This window comes from Dermacentor silvarum, chromosome 7, assembly GCF_013339745.2.
Source record: "Dermacentor silvarum isolate Dsil-2018 chromosome 7, BIME_Dsil_1.4, whole genome shotgun sequence".
NCBI classification, from domain to species: domain Eukaryota; kingdom Metazoa; phylum Arthropoda; class Arachnida; order Ixodida; family Ixodidae; genus Dermacentor; species Dermacentor silvarum.
In genome coordinates, this window is record NC_051160.1 from 23,163,750 (window position 1) to 23,181,313 (window position 17,564).

The 17,564-nt window shown below is 48.1% G+C and overlaps 2 protein-coding genes across 2 annotated transcripts; both read right to left on the reverse strand.

The window, feature by feature from the left end:
* Positions 1 to 3,467: 3,467 nt before the first annotated feature.
* Positions 3,468 to 7,736, reverse strand: LOC125939623 (xaa-Arg dipeptidase-like). The gene is made up of 2 exons (XM_049671700.1): positions 7,499 to 7,736; positions 3,468 to 4,275 (listed from the first exon to the last, which is right to left on the reverse strand). Exons 1-2 carry the CDS (start codon positions 7,734 to 7,736, stop codon positions 3,845 to 3,847), a joined length of 669 nt encoding a protein of 222 aa, XP_049527657.1. The 3' UTR covers positions 3,468 to 3,844.
* A 2,123-nt stretch (positions 7,737 to 9,859) lies between these two features.
* Positions 9,860 to 16,878, reverse strand: LOC119458743 (xaa-Arg dipeptidase). The gene is made up of 4 exons (XM_037720607.2): positions 16,364 to 16,878; positions 14,408 to 14,552; positions 12,015 to 12,164; positions 9,860 to 10,030 (listed from the first exon to the last, which is right to left on the reverse strand). Exons 2-4 carry the CDS (start codon positions 14,435 to 14,437, stop codon positions 9,860 to 9,862), a joined length of 351 nt encoding a protein of 116 aa, XP_037576535.2. The 5' UTR covers positions 14,438 to 14,552; positions 16,364 to 16,878.
* Positions 16,879 to 17,564: the final 686 nt, after the last annotated feature.

A 17,564-nucleotide genomic window follows, 5' to 3' on the forward strand; every position in this document is an offset into this window, starting at 1 on the left:
TGTAATTTAAGTTTACAGAATTAATGGACTGCAAGAATCACTGTAGTTATTTCACTTCGTTAATGGTTTACCACTCCCTCGTGTAGGGTGCTACGCGGCGAAGGGGCCTTAGTAGATTTGTCCACCTTGACGTGCATTTTTTTTTCTTTTCCGTTATATTCTTTTAATAAGGTCGAGTTTTACCAGCCACTGAGCTTTCTTTGCTTTATCTGCTACTAATAAGCCGATTCAATAGAAATACAGAAGATTCTTTGTGCATGCAATGCGCAAACAGAGAACCTGCAACACCTTTTTGGCTGCGGGTTGGTACATTTGTTGCGGGTTGGTACGTGGAGTTGGTACATTTGTTGGCAGGCTAGAAAAAGCACAAAAAAAAAAGGGTGGCGGACGATGAAAGAAACAACAAGGGCGCATTAAACGTGTGACACGTTTAAAGCGCCTTTTCGCACTTGAAACGCGTGAGACGTCACGTGGCGGGTGTAAAACAAAAATTGCGTAGCTTGCACTAGAGGCGCAATGCTAGGGAGACAGCGGATCTGATGGGCACCTAGCTATAGTCCTGGCTTTGGGCTAGGCTAAGGACTACGAAGTCATCTCCAGCATTTTCAGGAATTCATTTATTATTGATAGATTATCGATTAGATATTGATTGGCTATCTATTGGCTATCGATGACTAAGCTTAAGTAGTCCCAACCACGCTTAGCTAGACTTAACCAGGCTCAGCTTCGCTAGTACACATAGGTATGTGCCATTGCGCTTGGACCCTTTCTGCATTACCGCCAGGATCGGCCCACATTTCCTGTTTACGCGCCACGCACTTGCGGCCGGCTTTACGAGCTCCGCTGTTAAAAGGAGGCATTCAGCCTGCTGGATTACTCAAATCTTCAAGGTGTGTTATCAGCACTCTAAAAGGCAAACAAGCATATCTCAGAACTGTACGTACTACATTGCAGATGCACTTCTGGTACCCGACTTAGATGTTATTGTTGACTTCTTGAAAACCCAGATTTGGTTTGGTTTGGTGCCTACATGTAAGGCATAACCCATTACGGGGGATCGGCCATGAATCGGGCGGCAGTGGTATAAAAAGGAAGAATACTTAAATAACCCAGGATGTTGTTGCGCTGTCTTTTTTATTCTCTCCCCCATAAAGCCGTCTTCAAAACTGCCAGAAATGGATTACCGAGGATAACGATGAAAAGAAATTTGTTGATAGTTGCAAAACCGCTGTAGAGAACTTCGCCGCACGTTTAGAAGGTTTAGAAGGTCTTCCCAGAACTTCAAACTATTATCGGTTGGGGGGGGGGGGGGGGGGGGGGGTGCAGTTTTTTATTCAGATGTCGAGGTCTGCATAGGACCGAAAGTGGCGCCTGTACTCAGCGATATTTTTCTTAGCCCACTGGAGCGTCCTGTTGATTCTAATAAAAAGATACAAAGATCTCAGAAGGATAGAGATAGACAGAGAGAGATAGAGATAACATGATTATTCTTTTCTCTTCGCATTTTCGTTGAGCTGGGAAATGCAGCTTCAATGATCAATTGTAGTTGCAGGTTCGGTGTCAATATACCTTATAGTAGTGATGCGGCACAATCTTACAGGTAATCACCACAGCGAAACTTTGGACAAATCAGTAAGCATGCTTTTTTTCTGTAATCTTATAAGACGCGCGGTGAACATTATACATAGGAGAAAAGCGGCTACACGGCTCAGATTAAGAAAGATTTCCTCTTCCAGCTCACGTTTTTTTGTTAAAACAGCTATACGGACGGATAGAAGAATGACATTGTTAGCAAAGGCAAAGGTCAACCTATACAGTCTCGCACTGCACATTCAAAATGTGTAGATGTGGTACCTGCGACAGATGCCACCAAATTTGGACAGATAGTGCTTCAGAAACGCTGCAGTTGCCCTCTCACACAAAGGAATAGCTAACAAAAGACGCCTGCTCTGTGTGGGGTCCTTCGCCTCGGCCCCATTCGCAATTAACGGAGAGGGTCCTTATCGACGAGCGGTGATAGAGGGGCACAGCTGTGCTAAGTGGGTGCGACGCGACAGCGAGAGAACGTGCGATGTTCCTATACTCTCCAACAGAGTGCTGGCGAAGAACTTGATACCATAATAATCTGTATTTCGCCCTCGTCGCCATCGCATGCGCTCCTTGCGACATCGCTTCTTGCGTAATATTTTGCTGCGGACATCGAGAGTTATCTTCCGCGATATCACGGAGTCAGTCAGCCTTGAGGGGGTGAAAGCTCGTGGCATTTAGGCTTCCAGTGGAGCGCGCTGTATGCCGACGGCAGGCAGCAGTATCTTCAAGACGGGTGCCTGCTGAGAGGGTTGGACTGCAGCTTTAGTACAGGCGGGACTGTTTGGCGGCAATTATTCCGCTGGGAAGGCGCACCCTCGCGTATGGGATTCGCGACGTAAGCGTCGTCGAGAGATAAGCTGTCTTAACGCTTGCAGTTGCCGTCCTATGGGTCCTTGGGGAAGAGTGGCTGAAACAGCTGCTAATGGTGTGGTGATGCACAGATCTCGTGTAAATTTACATGAATACAACAGGGAACCCCACTGCATGCCCTGCAGATATTGCTAGGCAACATGAAACCCCTCCCCCTGCCCACAGCGATTTTCGCGGTTAGCCAGGAAGGACGTGCTGTAACTATCCAAGACACTTTCTGCTTTGCTAAGCCGGTGATTTGGTGGGCGTAGTGCAGTCCCCCAATATGATGGCAAACATTTAGGCTTTCTACGGAGGCCCGGCGTGGTCTCTAGCGAATAATGACTGGGCGGGTCATGTGCGAATAAATTCATTAGTACATTAGTTACAACAGTAGTTACACTTGTCTCGACTATAGTACGTTGATATAAGGCCCTGCTTTGAGAAAGTCGGAAGAAACAAGCGCTTATTTCGAAATGATGCCCCAGACGCACACACTAACACAGTATAAATTTAATAACAATAATTTGCCGATAAATTCAAGAGCTAATTACGCGGGGTGATAGATAATATGACCATGAATGCCAAGTTCCAGAAGTGAATGGAGCAAACAAAGATATACAAAAGAAGCGCCGAGTGCGTGGTAAACCCACTCCCTGAAGTTGTGCAATGATCAAGTTTACACGACAGAGTACTTAACATTTCGGAAACGGGAGAGCCCCAAAAAGCATACAGCTTAACATTTCACAGTATACGTGCTAGCATGCTGTCTTGCTTCGAAACTGGGGCACCTAATCATGATGCAGTATCATGATGCTTTCATTAATACATGACTGATTACATGCACATTTAATTGCGACGTTGTGTCTTTAGAGTAATCCTAATCACCGTTGTTTGGGTGTCATAGCTTACCGTGATCGTCTGCGTCAAGACCGTATTTAATCTCGCGCAAACTTTCACGATGTAGGATGTGGAGAGGAATGTACACTGGAACAGACGAAAAAAAGGACAAAAATGTAGTTCATCACTTGAAACAGTAACATTTCGGAAGTCGTACACAGTCGGCGGCGAAGAACAGCACAATGCCACGGTGGCGCTGTTAGGCAGCGACACTTAGGGACCTTGGCGTCACCAGTGGGGGGTGTTTTCTGTTAGTGTCCACCTAGAGAACATGTCGATTTTGTTTGCTACTGAAGTGCTGATTGGCTGGGGGCGCTTGTCTCCTCACGCGTACCCCAGCCCAGCCAATCAGAACTTCAGCAGCAGACGAAATGGACATGTCCACAAGGTGGACACTTACATAGTACCTTCCCAGAACTTTTGATCCGGCAATGCCCCAGGAAATAGCTCCATTGGTCGGCAGTTCGTCTTACACCCGGTCTTCTTCGTGTCGCTACCATAGCTGTTATGCTGAAGCAACAAGTTCAGCCCAGTTGCTGCGATTGAAGTCGTCCTTGCTGACGCTGTATACTGTTGCTGCTACTGCTGACGTTGCTGCTTTCGTCGCCAGCTCTAATGCCGTTGTTGCTCTTGTTACTGCGGTGGATGCTGCTTGGCCTTCCAGTCCTCGAACTCCTGCTTTATGCGCGCCAGGAGCTTCGGGTCCGTGTACAGGTCCAGTGCAGTCAGGGCCAGCATCTTGACCGCCTTGCGCACGGACGTCTGCGCTTCGCGGGAGCCCCGCGGCGGCGGCGAAGCTGCGCGTGTGATTGGTGCCCGCGCTGGCGATGGCGAACGTGGCGTACAGGCATGGTAGCACTTGCGACGCGTTGCCGACGTCCGAGGCGGCGCCCGACGGCACCAAGAGTGTCGATTCGCCGTCGACGAACGTAACGCCTGCAGAACGAGTGTTTGTCGACACGTTTGTAGCGGTAACTATACGGCTCTTCTGCGAAAGCTAACATATCCGCGGACAATTTTTTGAAGCACCCCGGAGGTTTCGACGTTTTGGGAAGAAGGCCGTGTCTTGCTCGCTTCATTTTTGAAAAAGGAATTTACAATGAGGGACAAGGCGGCGAAGGAAGCGAGGACGCATGCGCCTACTGCTACAGAGCGTTTACTGAAAACAGTCGCAGTTTCGCCCGAAAGGCGAAGCGTCGATTGCGATAGCAAAGGGTAGTAGTTTAATGGGCCGTATAAAGTTGTAAACACTCCCTTACTAACTATATAGACAAGCACGGTGTCACGCGCGCACAGGTAAGCACAAACACATCTCGCTGGATGACCGCGGAAACTCGCTGTGAAAACGCCGGAGTGAGAAAGCGCGCCAACAGCAGCGGGCAAATTGGCCTTCACGCTGTCTCTCGTCTCGCTTGAACGCGAACTAAACGTCGAAAGCACGGCGCATATGAAGTTACCGGCACTCGGCGCATCGCTTTGAAGATAAGGCCCGCGCGGGCGCGCACTTCGCCCACATCGCAGATCGTTTTCAATATACGGCTGCCGCGCTGTGAGCAGCAGCCGACGGAGCAGACGCACCCTCCACCCTTCTCTCTCCCTCTCCGTCGCCTCGCCTCCGTGCCTCCCGCGCGAAAGAAGACCGCGCGCTTCCGGCCTGCCTTCCTACCTCGCGTGTGCTATCGCAATAAAATGCACAAGGTGCGAAAGGAACATTTGGTTTACTATTTGAAGAAGACATGGCTTACAAGGTTAAAAAAGAGTCGCAGTTTCGCCCGAAGGGCGAAGCATTGATTGCGGTAGCAAATTAGTAGACAGCTATACGAAGTAAGGATATTAGTTTTATTGGCGGTATAAAGTATATATAAACCAATTTATATATAAAGTATATATAAACCAACTAAATAAACAAGCACGGTGTCACGCGCGCAAAGGTAAACACGAACACATCTCGCTCGATGACTGCGGAAACTCGTCAAAACGCTGGAGTGAGAAAGCGCGCCAGCGGCAGCGAGCATATTGACCTTCGCGCCGGCTCTCGCTTCAACGCGAACTAAACGTCGAAAGCACAGGGCGTACGAAGCTGCCGGCACTCCGCGCCTGCACTTTGTACTCATCGCAGATCGCTTTGAAGATGAGGCCCCCGCGGGCGCACACTTCGGCCACATCGCAGATCGCTTTCACGATAGGCGCCCGCGCGGCAGCTCCGTGCGCGGCAGCCGCAAAAGCGGAGCGACCCCCCCCCCCCCCCCCTCTTCCCACCATCTCCATCGCCTCCTCCCCGTGCAAACAAACTCGCGCGCGAGCGAAGACCGCGCGCCGCGCTGCGGGTCGCCTTCCTCTCTCGCGTGCGCGAGATTAAGCTGCGGTTGCCTCCTCACCCTCGCACGCTTTCACTCGCGCACGCAGCGTGCGGCAACGGTTTTATCGCCGTTGGACTTTATACGGAATCTCACAGCGACGGCGACGGCGACGGAAAAATGCGCTTGGAGTGTCCATATAATTGCTATCGCAATAATAGGGGCTTATGGTGCAATGTTCATCGTTTCCTTTCGCTCAGGCCTCGACATTTCTGAGTTGTTGCCAGAACCGCTACTCTAAGCAAAAGGCGGTGTTTCTAAAGGAGGCCTGTGGTTGGTTTAACGCGCCAGAACAAGTTTGACGAATGTCGAAAGATTTCGTGCTATGAAGGATGCCATACTGGAAAGCTCTGCAGTAGCCTCGACTGCCCACCCATTTTATTAAGTAGTACCCATAGCGCCTTTACGGGAATTACAGTGGTCGAAGTACATAACATCAAGCGGATCTATGCACCATGGCAAAGAAACAAAGAATAAAATACAAAAAGTAAGCAAAGTGACCAAATCAGTAAAACAAATGCAAGAATACACGAACTGTTAGCACCGCGACCAAATCATAGCAAATAGTAATATCTCATTAGCCTGACGAATAATAAAGCATGTCGTTAGATATTATATCGACCACTTATAATGAGCACATTCCACACCCGTGTTGTCATCTGGCAAACAGGACATCTTAAATATTTTTGTGTGAGAAGATATTTCGCGTACTTTAGGGACGTGATCGCCTGCCGCTGAGGTATAATAAGGTTCAAGTATATAATTTAGCTTGTCATTACCAATTGTTTAGTGAAATATACTATGAAGCAAAAACTGTGTTAAAAAAACAAAACGAAGTTTTTTTCCCTGCAGATTTCAAGGACTCCCATTGTAGATTAGCCTTTGCTTGTGTCGCGCTACAGCGAAAATTAATTTCCAGTAAAAACATGGCACCTAAATTTTGTACGTTTTCAAGACGTTCCTTGTCACCAACCATCGGCGAGTCCCGTACATCGCTTGCATGTTCTAAAATAAACCTCACGAATGTTTTGTAGAGCAGTTCTTATGTAGCCGTACTGAAAGTAGTCGCATCCCTGCGAAGAAAACCTAAGGATTTGCCTGTGCACTATATATATATATATATGCAGTCGAACCTGGACATATCAAACCCACATATGACGAATTATTGGGTATAAGGAACAGCAGTAAAATCCAATCGAACATTTTTGTCTGAAATTTTAGTTGATATAGCGAATTACTATATATGGAACTTTTGTGTGATCCCCTTCTGATTTGATATATGCGGTTTCGACTGCATACATATATTAGCTTCATGAATTCCGCTGTCATCGCAATTCAAATTGAAAATTCAAATTCAAATTCGGATTCAAAATTCATGATTCAAATCTGGAGCTCCAATCGCAACTTAATGCTCACCAGTAAGGCGAGTTGGCCAGCAAGCCGCCTTGGCAGGTCCTCCTTGTAAAATAGTGTCTGAACTGGAGCTTGGCGGTACGGCTTCATGATAGGCAAGCAGCGCGCAGATTGGATCAACAAATCATGGACGACCAGTCCAGCAGGCCAGACGAAGTCTAGGCCATGAAGACGAAGTCTAGGCCAGGCCATGGCCTCGACCTTAGGAACTGCGCTGGTCTGTGTCGTTTTCGTGTTGTCGTCGTTTAGCGTGCGCAAAATTTCCATAATGAAGTCAAACCAACTAGCCCGCCTTTCCGTCTTACTGAAGTCCAGGCCGTTTTTTTTTCTTACCCCGATCTTATCGCTGTTTTTCTATAAATTTCGTACAGTTCTCGTGAGTTGCTCACCCATGTCACGTGCATGCTTGGCGTAGGTCGCGTCGAAGACGCTGTTGTGCACGAAGTTCTTGTAGACGATGCTCTTCTCCTGCACCAGGGAGCAGTCGGTGGCCTGAGCCGCTGCCTCGAAGCATGCCTCGACGCGTGTCATGAGGACGGCCAGTTCGGGTACCGTCGGGGCGCGCACGTGGTACACCACCCGGCTCGTCTCTGGCATCACGATATCGTTCCGTCCACACTCCAGCATGACGCCTGCGAGGCCACCGCCGAGCCTTCTTTCACAGGAGGTTGCGGGCCCGCAGCGACGGTTCACGAAAGAGCACACATTGCTACGTGGCCTCAGAGATTGCCCGGTACAGTCTCGGAGGCCACTATTGGTAAAACACTAGCAGACTTACAGCGAAGGGTTCTCTAAACACAGCGGATATTTCGGGAGAAAAAAAACATGGAGTAGAGAGCAGGTCAATCCCAGGCGTATTACGAAAAGTGTGGCGGAAGTCACATGCCATTTCGAGCTTCGTTACACGAAGTAAAAAAAATACTAAAAGGGAGTATAATGTTAGGCTTTTAGCCTCGGCAGAGTGGTTTCCGCTAACACGGCCTCTCCTTTCCATCAGGGCCCACCTGCGTGTTGACTCTTGTGAAATAGGCCTTAGTGCAGGTTGCCGGACCATTGAAGGCATTGTTTGGCTTGTGCTTGCGGTACCTCTTAGCATGCGTTCCATACTAAAATTATTAGAGGGTACTCTGCCGCTGCGCTGCTTAAGTTACCTTGGGAAAGGTGGTTGGCATAAGGATTTGTCTCATCTTCGCGCTTGTGGATTCAGACGCTTTTGTGGCTGTATTCCCTACAGTTTACCTGACTTTCATGGCCTAAATGTTGAAGCAATCTTATTTTAATAAACGCAGAAGGTAAGGATTCTCGCAAATTCATAATCGTTGCGGCTTGCTGCATTTACAACGCAGTATTTTGTCAAAAATGATCACAATGAAGCCACACAGCTGTTTCAAGCCAAAAGAACCACGTTTAGACAAATCCATGTACTAACAATCATTCCCATGCTGGCTGAAGTACCATGCTTGCAGCTATCGTAGACACTGGCGTCAGAGTTCCCTCTAGTAATTATTGTAGGAACTTCAAGACCTCTTAATGGCGCAATCCTCACAATCGGACTTGGCGACCCGCCATCCGCTCTAGGCTGTGTTCCAATACTCGCCGTCGACGGCAAAGTAGACGGCTAAGTGAACATCGGCCATGTTTAGCCTCGTTCCAATTCTGACGAAGCTGTCAAAGAAGACCGCCTCACGAAAACAGCGTCGAAGTCGGATACGACATCTTGTTTGGACGCTGCTGTCCAAACAAGATGGCGGTTGAGCACGGAACTCAAATCTAGATGGGAGGGTCGTCTGCGCAGAAGAAAACCTAGTCACGCTTTCCTATGCGCCTCATGTAAGCTGCGATATGCTTTTATAGGTTCGCACATGCAAAGAGTTAATATACAGCTATGGTACGTACTTTTCTGAGCTTTTTATTGCGATAGCAATTATATGGACATTTCTGCTATATGGACTTTTCTGATAGGCGCATTTCTGCTGTCGTCGTCGCCGTCAGGTGTTGTATAAAGTCGAAGGGCGATAACACCGTCGCAGCGCGCCCTACACTGTATGTGCGAGTGAAAGCGTGCGAGGGGAGCCGACGATCGCGGCTCAATCTCGCCCGCGGAAAAGGGAGGAAAGCGGGAAGGAAGCGCGCTGTCTTCCGTCACGCGCGAGGCACCCAGCGTTGCGAGACATCGGGGGAAGGAAGTTTCGCTCGAAAGGCAAAACATCAATGGCGATGGCAAATTATCAAGACAGCTATACCAATTATTAGGGATAGTTGTTTTACGGGCGGTATAACGTAGTGGTTTGTTATACCATTCTATACCATTAAGCTACTAAGCAATAACAACCCAACCTATGAGACTCTTAATCATAGGCTGCTTTGTTATATATTTAAATGTCTTGGGAACCTACGTGCTTCGCGGCACGCAACTGAACTTCACCAGAATGTTCCAGTGAGTCTCTCGTATGTATAACCATGACTCATTTTCAATAACTAACTTTGTCCGTGAGATGTTTTCGTTCGTAATAGTAGGCATGTCACAGAAAACTCATGAAATTACGGCCTTACACTCTTAATCAGTTAATGTCAATCGAAAATACGTTCAGCAATACACGCATCATCTGCTATCACATCACAATAGAATTGCTAACGCCTCTTTTGATTGGCCGCCTAAAAGCTTTACATAGCAAAAAGAATGTCACGATAGGGCAAGGCGCTGGCAGGAAGGGTAAGAAATGTGGGTCAAGTTCATAGACAGTGGAGATTCATTTCTGTGAAGGGAGCGTGAACGGATACTCGCCCATTATCCTGCTGGGAGGCTTAACCTGCTGGCGAAGGAGCGCCAGGTTGACGTAGGACGCAACTGCAGCGTCCAGAGCGCTAGATACTTCCCAGGGTGACCTGAAGCGCGGGCTGCACTGGAACTGCACCGTGATCTACGCAGAGACGAAACAGCGAAAGCAAAGTTTCTCCTTAAATGAAACCCCAGATAAAGAGAAACTCCTCTGCAAACAGAAGCAGGGGCACCGATCTAATTTTATGCTATATTTTTTTATGGAATTAACGATCTGTCAAGTCGGGCGAATCCATTCCGAACAATAGTGACTTCTGCAGCATAGGCAGACGTGTCTATTCGAAAGCATTTAAGTGGCTGTGGGGCTGAAGTCTAATTTGCGCGCGGTGCGAACAGGCGCACGCGACATTTTCTTTAGTAATGACTGTCGCGGGCGTACTGCCTCTGGCGTTTTGACGTCCGCCGGTGGAATCCCAAAATGCATCGAAATAATTTTACAAAGAACGACAGAAAAAATAAGTCGCGTATGTTCGGCAATCTGATCAACTAAATACATCAACGACAGCGACATGAACGGGTTTTCACAGCCTTCGGATGTGCTAGGGATTTGTTCGGAGGCTGTTCATGGCTTGGTCATACGGCCACTTGGCCCGTTCTTGCCCTGGTCACATGGCCGCTTGCCCGGTTCTTGCCCTGGTCATACGGCCATTTGCCACATTCTTGTCCTGGTTATACGCTCTGGCCATATGGCTGCTTGCCGTGTTCTTGCCATGGTCATACGGCCACTTGTCATGTTCTTGCCCTGGTTATAGGCCGTGGTCATACGACCGCTTGCCCTATTTTTGTCCTGGTCATATGGCCGCTTCAGAAATCTCACGCAGGCTGCGTTGCTGGACCATGCCGTCAGTTTTCACCGCCCCAGCAGAAAAACTCCTAGCCGACCTTTCCAACGTGGAGCCGGTTAAACGTGGCGTGGGAAACAGAACTGATAGATTACTGGCTAAAAAAAGCATGCAAAGTTGTCTATTCAATCGCGCTACAAGCAAAGTAACTATTATAACAATATAGAATTCCGTTCAAAGCTAAAATGTGGCACTCCAACGAAGGTGCCCTTACTGGCTCTTCTTTGATTAACATTTGATAAGGAGCTGTGTGTTTTCACTTGGGAATGAGTTTTTACTTCAGCACGACAGGCTTTACACTTTCCTCGTACTTATGTCGTTTGACCAATAAGCTTATGATCCAGTTCTATCATAATTTTATGAAATATTTTCTGAGATTCCTCTTGCAAAAACGTCCCCAATATGGGGAACACGCAGTTCGATCTCGACGGGTTTATTATGACAGACAGACTTTTTTTTACACACAAGCAGTTAAATGCGAAAAACAAGATTCTCGTTAGTTTGTTACTGTGCATAGTCGTAAAAGAATGTGTTCTGTTCCAAAGACTTCAACGTGCCTCAGACTTTTTGACCACAGAAAGTGGGGCAGCCTCTCCTAGCAAGTTTTCGCACTTCAAACAATGAATCAACCAAATGATTAATGAGCAATGAATTATCAATCAGAAATGTATTGAATGAGATGGAACTGCGAAGCTTGGATAAGAAAAAGAAAGACACACGCTCAGGATCACTCTTCAATGGCTAAATGTACGACTCAGAACTGTTTTTAAGGACTCTCGCGAGGGCCCTGTTGCCACAACTTCCCTGCTTCCACAAACAATTACCTCTATATACTGCAGAACAGGGAACTCTCAAACACTATATGAATTATAAGACCCCTGTGTGTGCCCACATAAGTCAAACGATTCCCTCGCCTACCTCAGCCTCTTTACTTCGCCCCTCTCTAGCACGGAAATTCAGTGACACACGCCACGTATGAAAGGGAATATATGGCATCCACCCGGATGCCGCACGCAGCTACCAAGGAAGTTCCGGTGGGTTTCTCAAAAAGAAAGGTTCTTAGTCGAAGAAAAATTTGTTTTGATCCGGGGATTAATACCTGGGACCAATTGCTTTCCGGGATGGTACATGAACCTAAGAACTATCACCAAAACAATATAGATAGACAAATGAACAACAGGCACGGCAAGCATGGTGACACGGAGCGAGTGCTACGGGGCTCACCTGCTGCCTGGCAGCGAGCGGGAGCTTGATGCAGTCGAAGACTGCCGGGTGCGCCATGAGAGCTGCGTCCATTTCCTTGAAGGCGCCCTTCTGCAGGAGGACCTCCTTACCGCCATAGCTCTCCTGGCCTGGAGTGCCCAGTACCACCACCTAGCAGGTGACGGGTACATGGAATGACACGTAGCAAGAACGCTGTACTGCCAAAGACGAAAGGAGAGCGAAGAAACACCGAGACGGAGCGCCGACCGTCAAATGAAAATAGTGTACGGAAAAAAACGAATATAAATTATGATGTGATACTTTATGGCATCCTCTATGAAGCGCGGTGGCGACAAATAGTCACCTAGCCTGCTTGAGCTTATCACATTTTACTCCAACGTAGTAAAATCTCCTTACCGACGACAGCTTTACTTGGTTTTACTACAGCGTGGTAAAATCTGATTACCAAATTAAAGTGGTCTAGTATTTTGCCTATCTCTCCTTGATCTTGTCTCTTTTCATTAAAACATCTTTCTCCCTATTGGACTGTTACCTATTCTTGTAACGATCCCGGCTCTATAAATCTCTTCCCTGCGTGATTTCCCATTTACTTTAAACATCGCTTGCTTTATCTCAACCGGTCACTAGTTAAGCCTCCCGTCAGCTTTGAAGCACGAGCACTTCTGGAAGGTTGACGTTCCCTGCGGTCTTGACCAGTTCTGGCTGGTTGATTATCTTGGCATTCGATTACAATGTGGTACTAAGTCATATCCGGACTCTTGCTGCAGCAGACACACGCTTCATGTTATTGCGAATTTTTGCTGCGGCAATGTATTTGTCTTCAATTATTTGCCATCAAGGCACCGCCCTTTTGTGCTGTGGGACATATTTTCTGTCCTTTTTCAGGCTTGCCACCTTTGTAAATGTTCATCGCCTTTATTGTATCCAACAATTGCATGCAATTTGCCGAGCATACATCTTATTATTTTAGCTACCTCGTTGTCACAAACGAAAACACGGCAGAGCAGAAACACCGCATGCGTCATCGTGGCTTACATTTTCCCTTGAAAATGGCGTCTCTTTTGCGCTGTTCTTTCATGATTCCATGTCAACTCGCCCAGCTGCCTTTACCTTTGCAATACGAATTTGACATAGGGATGTAGTACTGAACTTTTCCATGCTGCTGGCAGCCCCTTGACGCGCAGCCTTACACAAGGTGCTGAACGTGACGCGAGGAAGTTGTGGTGGCACTGATACCAGCTTTGGTGCACGCGGGAACAAACTGAATACGCAAGAGAAAGAATGCGTCTCGTTTAAATGCACAAAGTAAACGTATTCTCTTTGCCAAGTTTCCGACCACCAACGAAAATGTCGTCGGTAACGAGGCATCGTTTAGATCAAGAAGTTACTGACGGCCATTACGCACATCTCCTTTAATGTTTGACCGGACCGATTGCTCGTGCAAAGTGGGTGGTGAATTATACACGGACGAGACGCTGTCACGGGGAGCATATTGCGAAAAACTAAAGTGCAGGCGGGTTTGAAACAACCTTCATTCCACTAGGACTTTGTCAGTGAAGCTGGAGTCACACGAAATGACGCTGGTTGGGCTGGCAGACCACCATGACATGACCCAGTGTGGCCAAATGACGCCGGACAGAAAGACACTTCTGGGGCCGAATTCACAAAGCTTGTTGTTCGGAAGTGATGTATGTCGTTGGCCGGCCGTCTTCACCAATGAGGTGTCCAGCTTCACATTTGGAACATTTCGCGAATACGGGTCCAGATGAGTTGTTAGCGGCGCAACTCATTCAAACGAAGCCTAGTCGCACTGTGCAGTAAATCAGTGATAAGTCCTGTCGGGTGAATCCTGCCGAAGCTTCAGTTACCTGAATCTTTAGAGTTTGATTCCCTCACTCACAAGCACAGAAGCACACAGACTGTTCCTCGCTGAAACTGGGGCCGAATTCACAAATCTGTCCGTTATGTAGTAATAACTATTTGCCGGAGGCCTTGACTAATAATATGTCCAGCACAGGATTGACAAGAATATACTCTTACAAACCACTATAGCGTAAGAGCGTTTTGTGAATGTGGGTGCTGGTTTTATGCTCCACGTATTGAGCGCGAAGGCAAGTGGTCGCGGCACTTCAATAAACGCTCATCGGCTACTTCTGAGCTATAATTACGCAACCACACTCTTTCAGAATCTACTCGAAAACAGTTCACGGAGTGCAAGCGTGTAGATCAAGCCTTACTTACTTGCGGAAGTCCATTACTGAGGGGCAGTCGCTTCTTCAATGGCGAGGTGACTGTGCCCTTGGTACACTTTGCTCATTATGAAGAGAACAACTAATCATGGCACTTCCGTGAGAGTGGGTGCAAGTAACCATCTTTCTTTCACCTGGTCTTACCTTCCCATGAATGTTCTTGAACTCTTTCATAACCTCTTGACGGCGATGGCGGCGCCGACGGCGCACTCGGCGACCAGATTGTGACCGCAGGCGTGGCCGATCTCGGGCAAGGCATCGTACTCGCACAGGAACGTAATCGTGGGTCCTGCGCCGTGTCGACGACGACGACGAAAAATAAATTGCCTTTGTCAAAATATAAATGAATGAATTGCTGTATGAATGAATGAATGAATGGATCAACCAATAAAAATCTTTACAGAAACTCCAGGGTCTGTCATCATCATCATCATCATCATCATCAAAATCATAATCAACAGCAGCCTATTCTTATGTCCATTGCAGGAAGAAGGCCTCTCCCCGCGAACTCCAGTTACCACTGTCTCGCGCTAGCTGATTACAAGTTATGCCCGATAATTTCTTAATTTCATCACATAACCTAATTAGCTGGCGTCCTGGATTGCGCTTGCCTCCCTTTGGCCCTCATTCAGTAACTCCTAATAGACCACTGGTTATCTGCCCTGAGCATTTGGCTCTGATGGACATACCGGTGGATGGAGGGATGGATGGATGGAGGGCCATTTGGGATGGATGGATCGATCCATCTTCAAGGCCATGCAGCTCAACCCTTAGATCCCGCCAGCATGCCTATACCTTTGTCATGAGCGCTCCAACCCCTCGTGTCCCAACTGCACCGGTAGGTGCGCCAAATGTAGAAACCACCCTTTTCTCTTGCCCCATAGACCTACAATCCGCTCACTACTCTAACCCCCTCCTCCCTACTGCCGAACGTGGCTGGTGTCATCGGCCTTCGCCGACCAGCTGGCCATGGTCGTCCTGGTGGAAGAATATCTGTAGGTCTTAGTCTGACCTGGAATAAAGTATGTTCTCTTTCTCAACGATCATAGTTCCTGCACCATACTGATCACGCTGACCACGAAGAAATATATTATGCCCACCAGCAGAGGTATACGAGGTGGTTGGCGGCGAGTTAAAAGCGTTTCGATACGTTTCCAAGACCTAGACTATTTAATCGAGCCAGCGGTTACGGCGCCGTCCCGCGGCAATAAGCAGCATCTTTTCATTCAATGCCAACCGCCATGGATTCTACCACCGTGATGTGAACACTGCCACAAGCTGCATTTCTTACCATCCGTGGTAAGAAATGGCAGCTGCGTCACATTATTTTTATTTCCTGCATTTCTTACCCTTCGGATTGGCTTTGGTGTTGCGAGGTCGCGAGGTCCCGAGGGCGCGATGTCATATCCTGGTTGCGGTGGCCGCATTTCGATGGGGGCAAAAGTAAAAAAAAAAGAACACCTGTGTACCGTGAACCGTGTACCGTGAACCGTGTAACCGTGAACCGTGTGCCGGGTGAACGTTAACCGCTGGTGGTCAAAATTAATCTGGAGTTCCCCACCACGGCGTTCCTCATAATCATATCGTGGTTTTGGCACATAAAACCCCAGAAATCATCAAATTTTATAGCAGCGTTTCTTTTCGGTGCTGTAGCGCTGTGGAGGAGCACCGTGCTTTGGACGGGCAAGACGATAGTTCGAATTCGAGCACGCTGTGGCGACATGTCTTAGTTGTGACTAGCGTTTTATGTAAGTTTACTATTACGTATTTATTAACAGACTTTATAAGATGCGAAGTGTCGTTTGGCCAGGGCCTAATGTAAATTTTGAAGCCGAGTAGGGGCTTAAAAGAAGCACTAGGGGAGTGTGGCCGCATTGGGCATTATAGGTAAAAACGCGTCCTGGAGAACTGATAACTTGTCGCTCGCTACCTGACTCCTACATGACTTTGAAACTTTTCAAAAAGGCTGCATGTAATTGAGCACGCATCAGTGATGTAGCAGTTAGATTCTGGTGCTTTCACAACCAATCTGCCAGCACACGCTCGGAGAGCAATAAGCTACGCCACACTTGACGACGTCACTCGTAAGCACGTACTGACCGTCCAACCCTCCGGGCGCCGCGAACTCCGCCCTGAAGGCGGTGTCCATTAGGTAGCGACGCCTGACCTTGAAGCCCTTGCGCTCCAGGAAGTCGCAGAGCTTCTCGTGCGCCGTGGCCTCCTTCAGGGAGGTCTCCGGGTTGGCCCACAGGAACTGACTCAGGTCCCACAGGTCTCCGGCGCTGGTCTCGACGGCTTGATGCACCGTCGCGTCCAGTGCGAGAGCCATAACGCCAATACCTCAGTATGATGTCAGGCTACACGGGGACAGTCTTCTGCAACCACAGAATAACGGGCACGGATACAACTTCCAAAGGCTTTGTGGAGCTTAAACGTTAGCGTAGCTTCCGCAGTGTTTGCCGCTCTTAGTTTGTACAAGCGTTCGGCTCGGAACTGGGTACCATACGACAGGCAGAGTTCCTCCGAGAATCTCCTGAGATCGGGGCTCTCTCGAACACTCGTTCAGTCCTTCCTGGGTCTTCTGAAAAAGAAAAAAGCGATGATGATAACATATGTCACATACTCGCAGCAGGGGATGGGCCAAGATGATGATGATGATGATGAACCTCTATCATGGCTCGTGCCCACTGAGGGGGATTGACCAAGAATCGGGCGGCAGTAGCAAACGGTGGAGCAAGTGAGTGAGCAACTCGGGCGCACGTTGGTGCTCAATGATGTGAGGATGATGGTAATTTCTTCATCAGTGGCACACAAACCGACTGTGGGAGATTGGCCAAGAAGCGGGTGGTATTGTAGCAAAAAGTGTAGATAAAAACACGAAGGAAACGAAACCTGAAACAAATAAAACAATGCTATTAGGGTTGTCAGCCCTGCACAAACAAGAAAAAATAGAAAGAACTTCAACGCGGTGGACGTCATCAGTTCTTCCTCGCATCGTTCCTAGCATCAGTGGTTCATTCTATGCCTGGTCTCCGACGCCCAAGTGCCATCAAGGGAGTGTACACGCTGCGCACGATGTTATGTGAAAACACCTTAAGTGACGAGGGCACCAGACACCTCTTCGGGGTGAAGTTTACATGGGAGTGAATCTGTAGAGGGCATTTTCGTTCTGAACCCGCCGAGAAGGCTGCCAGCCAAGCTCATGATGATGATGACCCCCGACATAGGTACATACCTACAACGGGGAGATGGCAAAAAGCAGGCGTCAGAACAATAATAGCGTCCTCGAATAAGGTGCCCA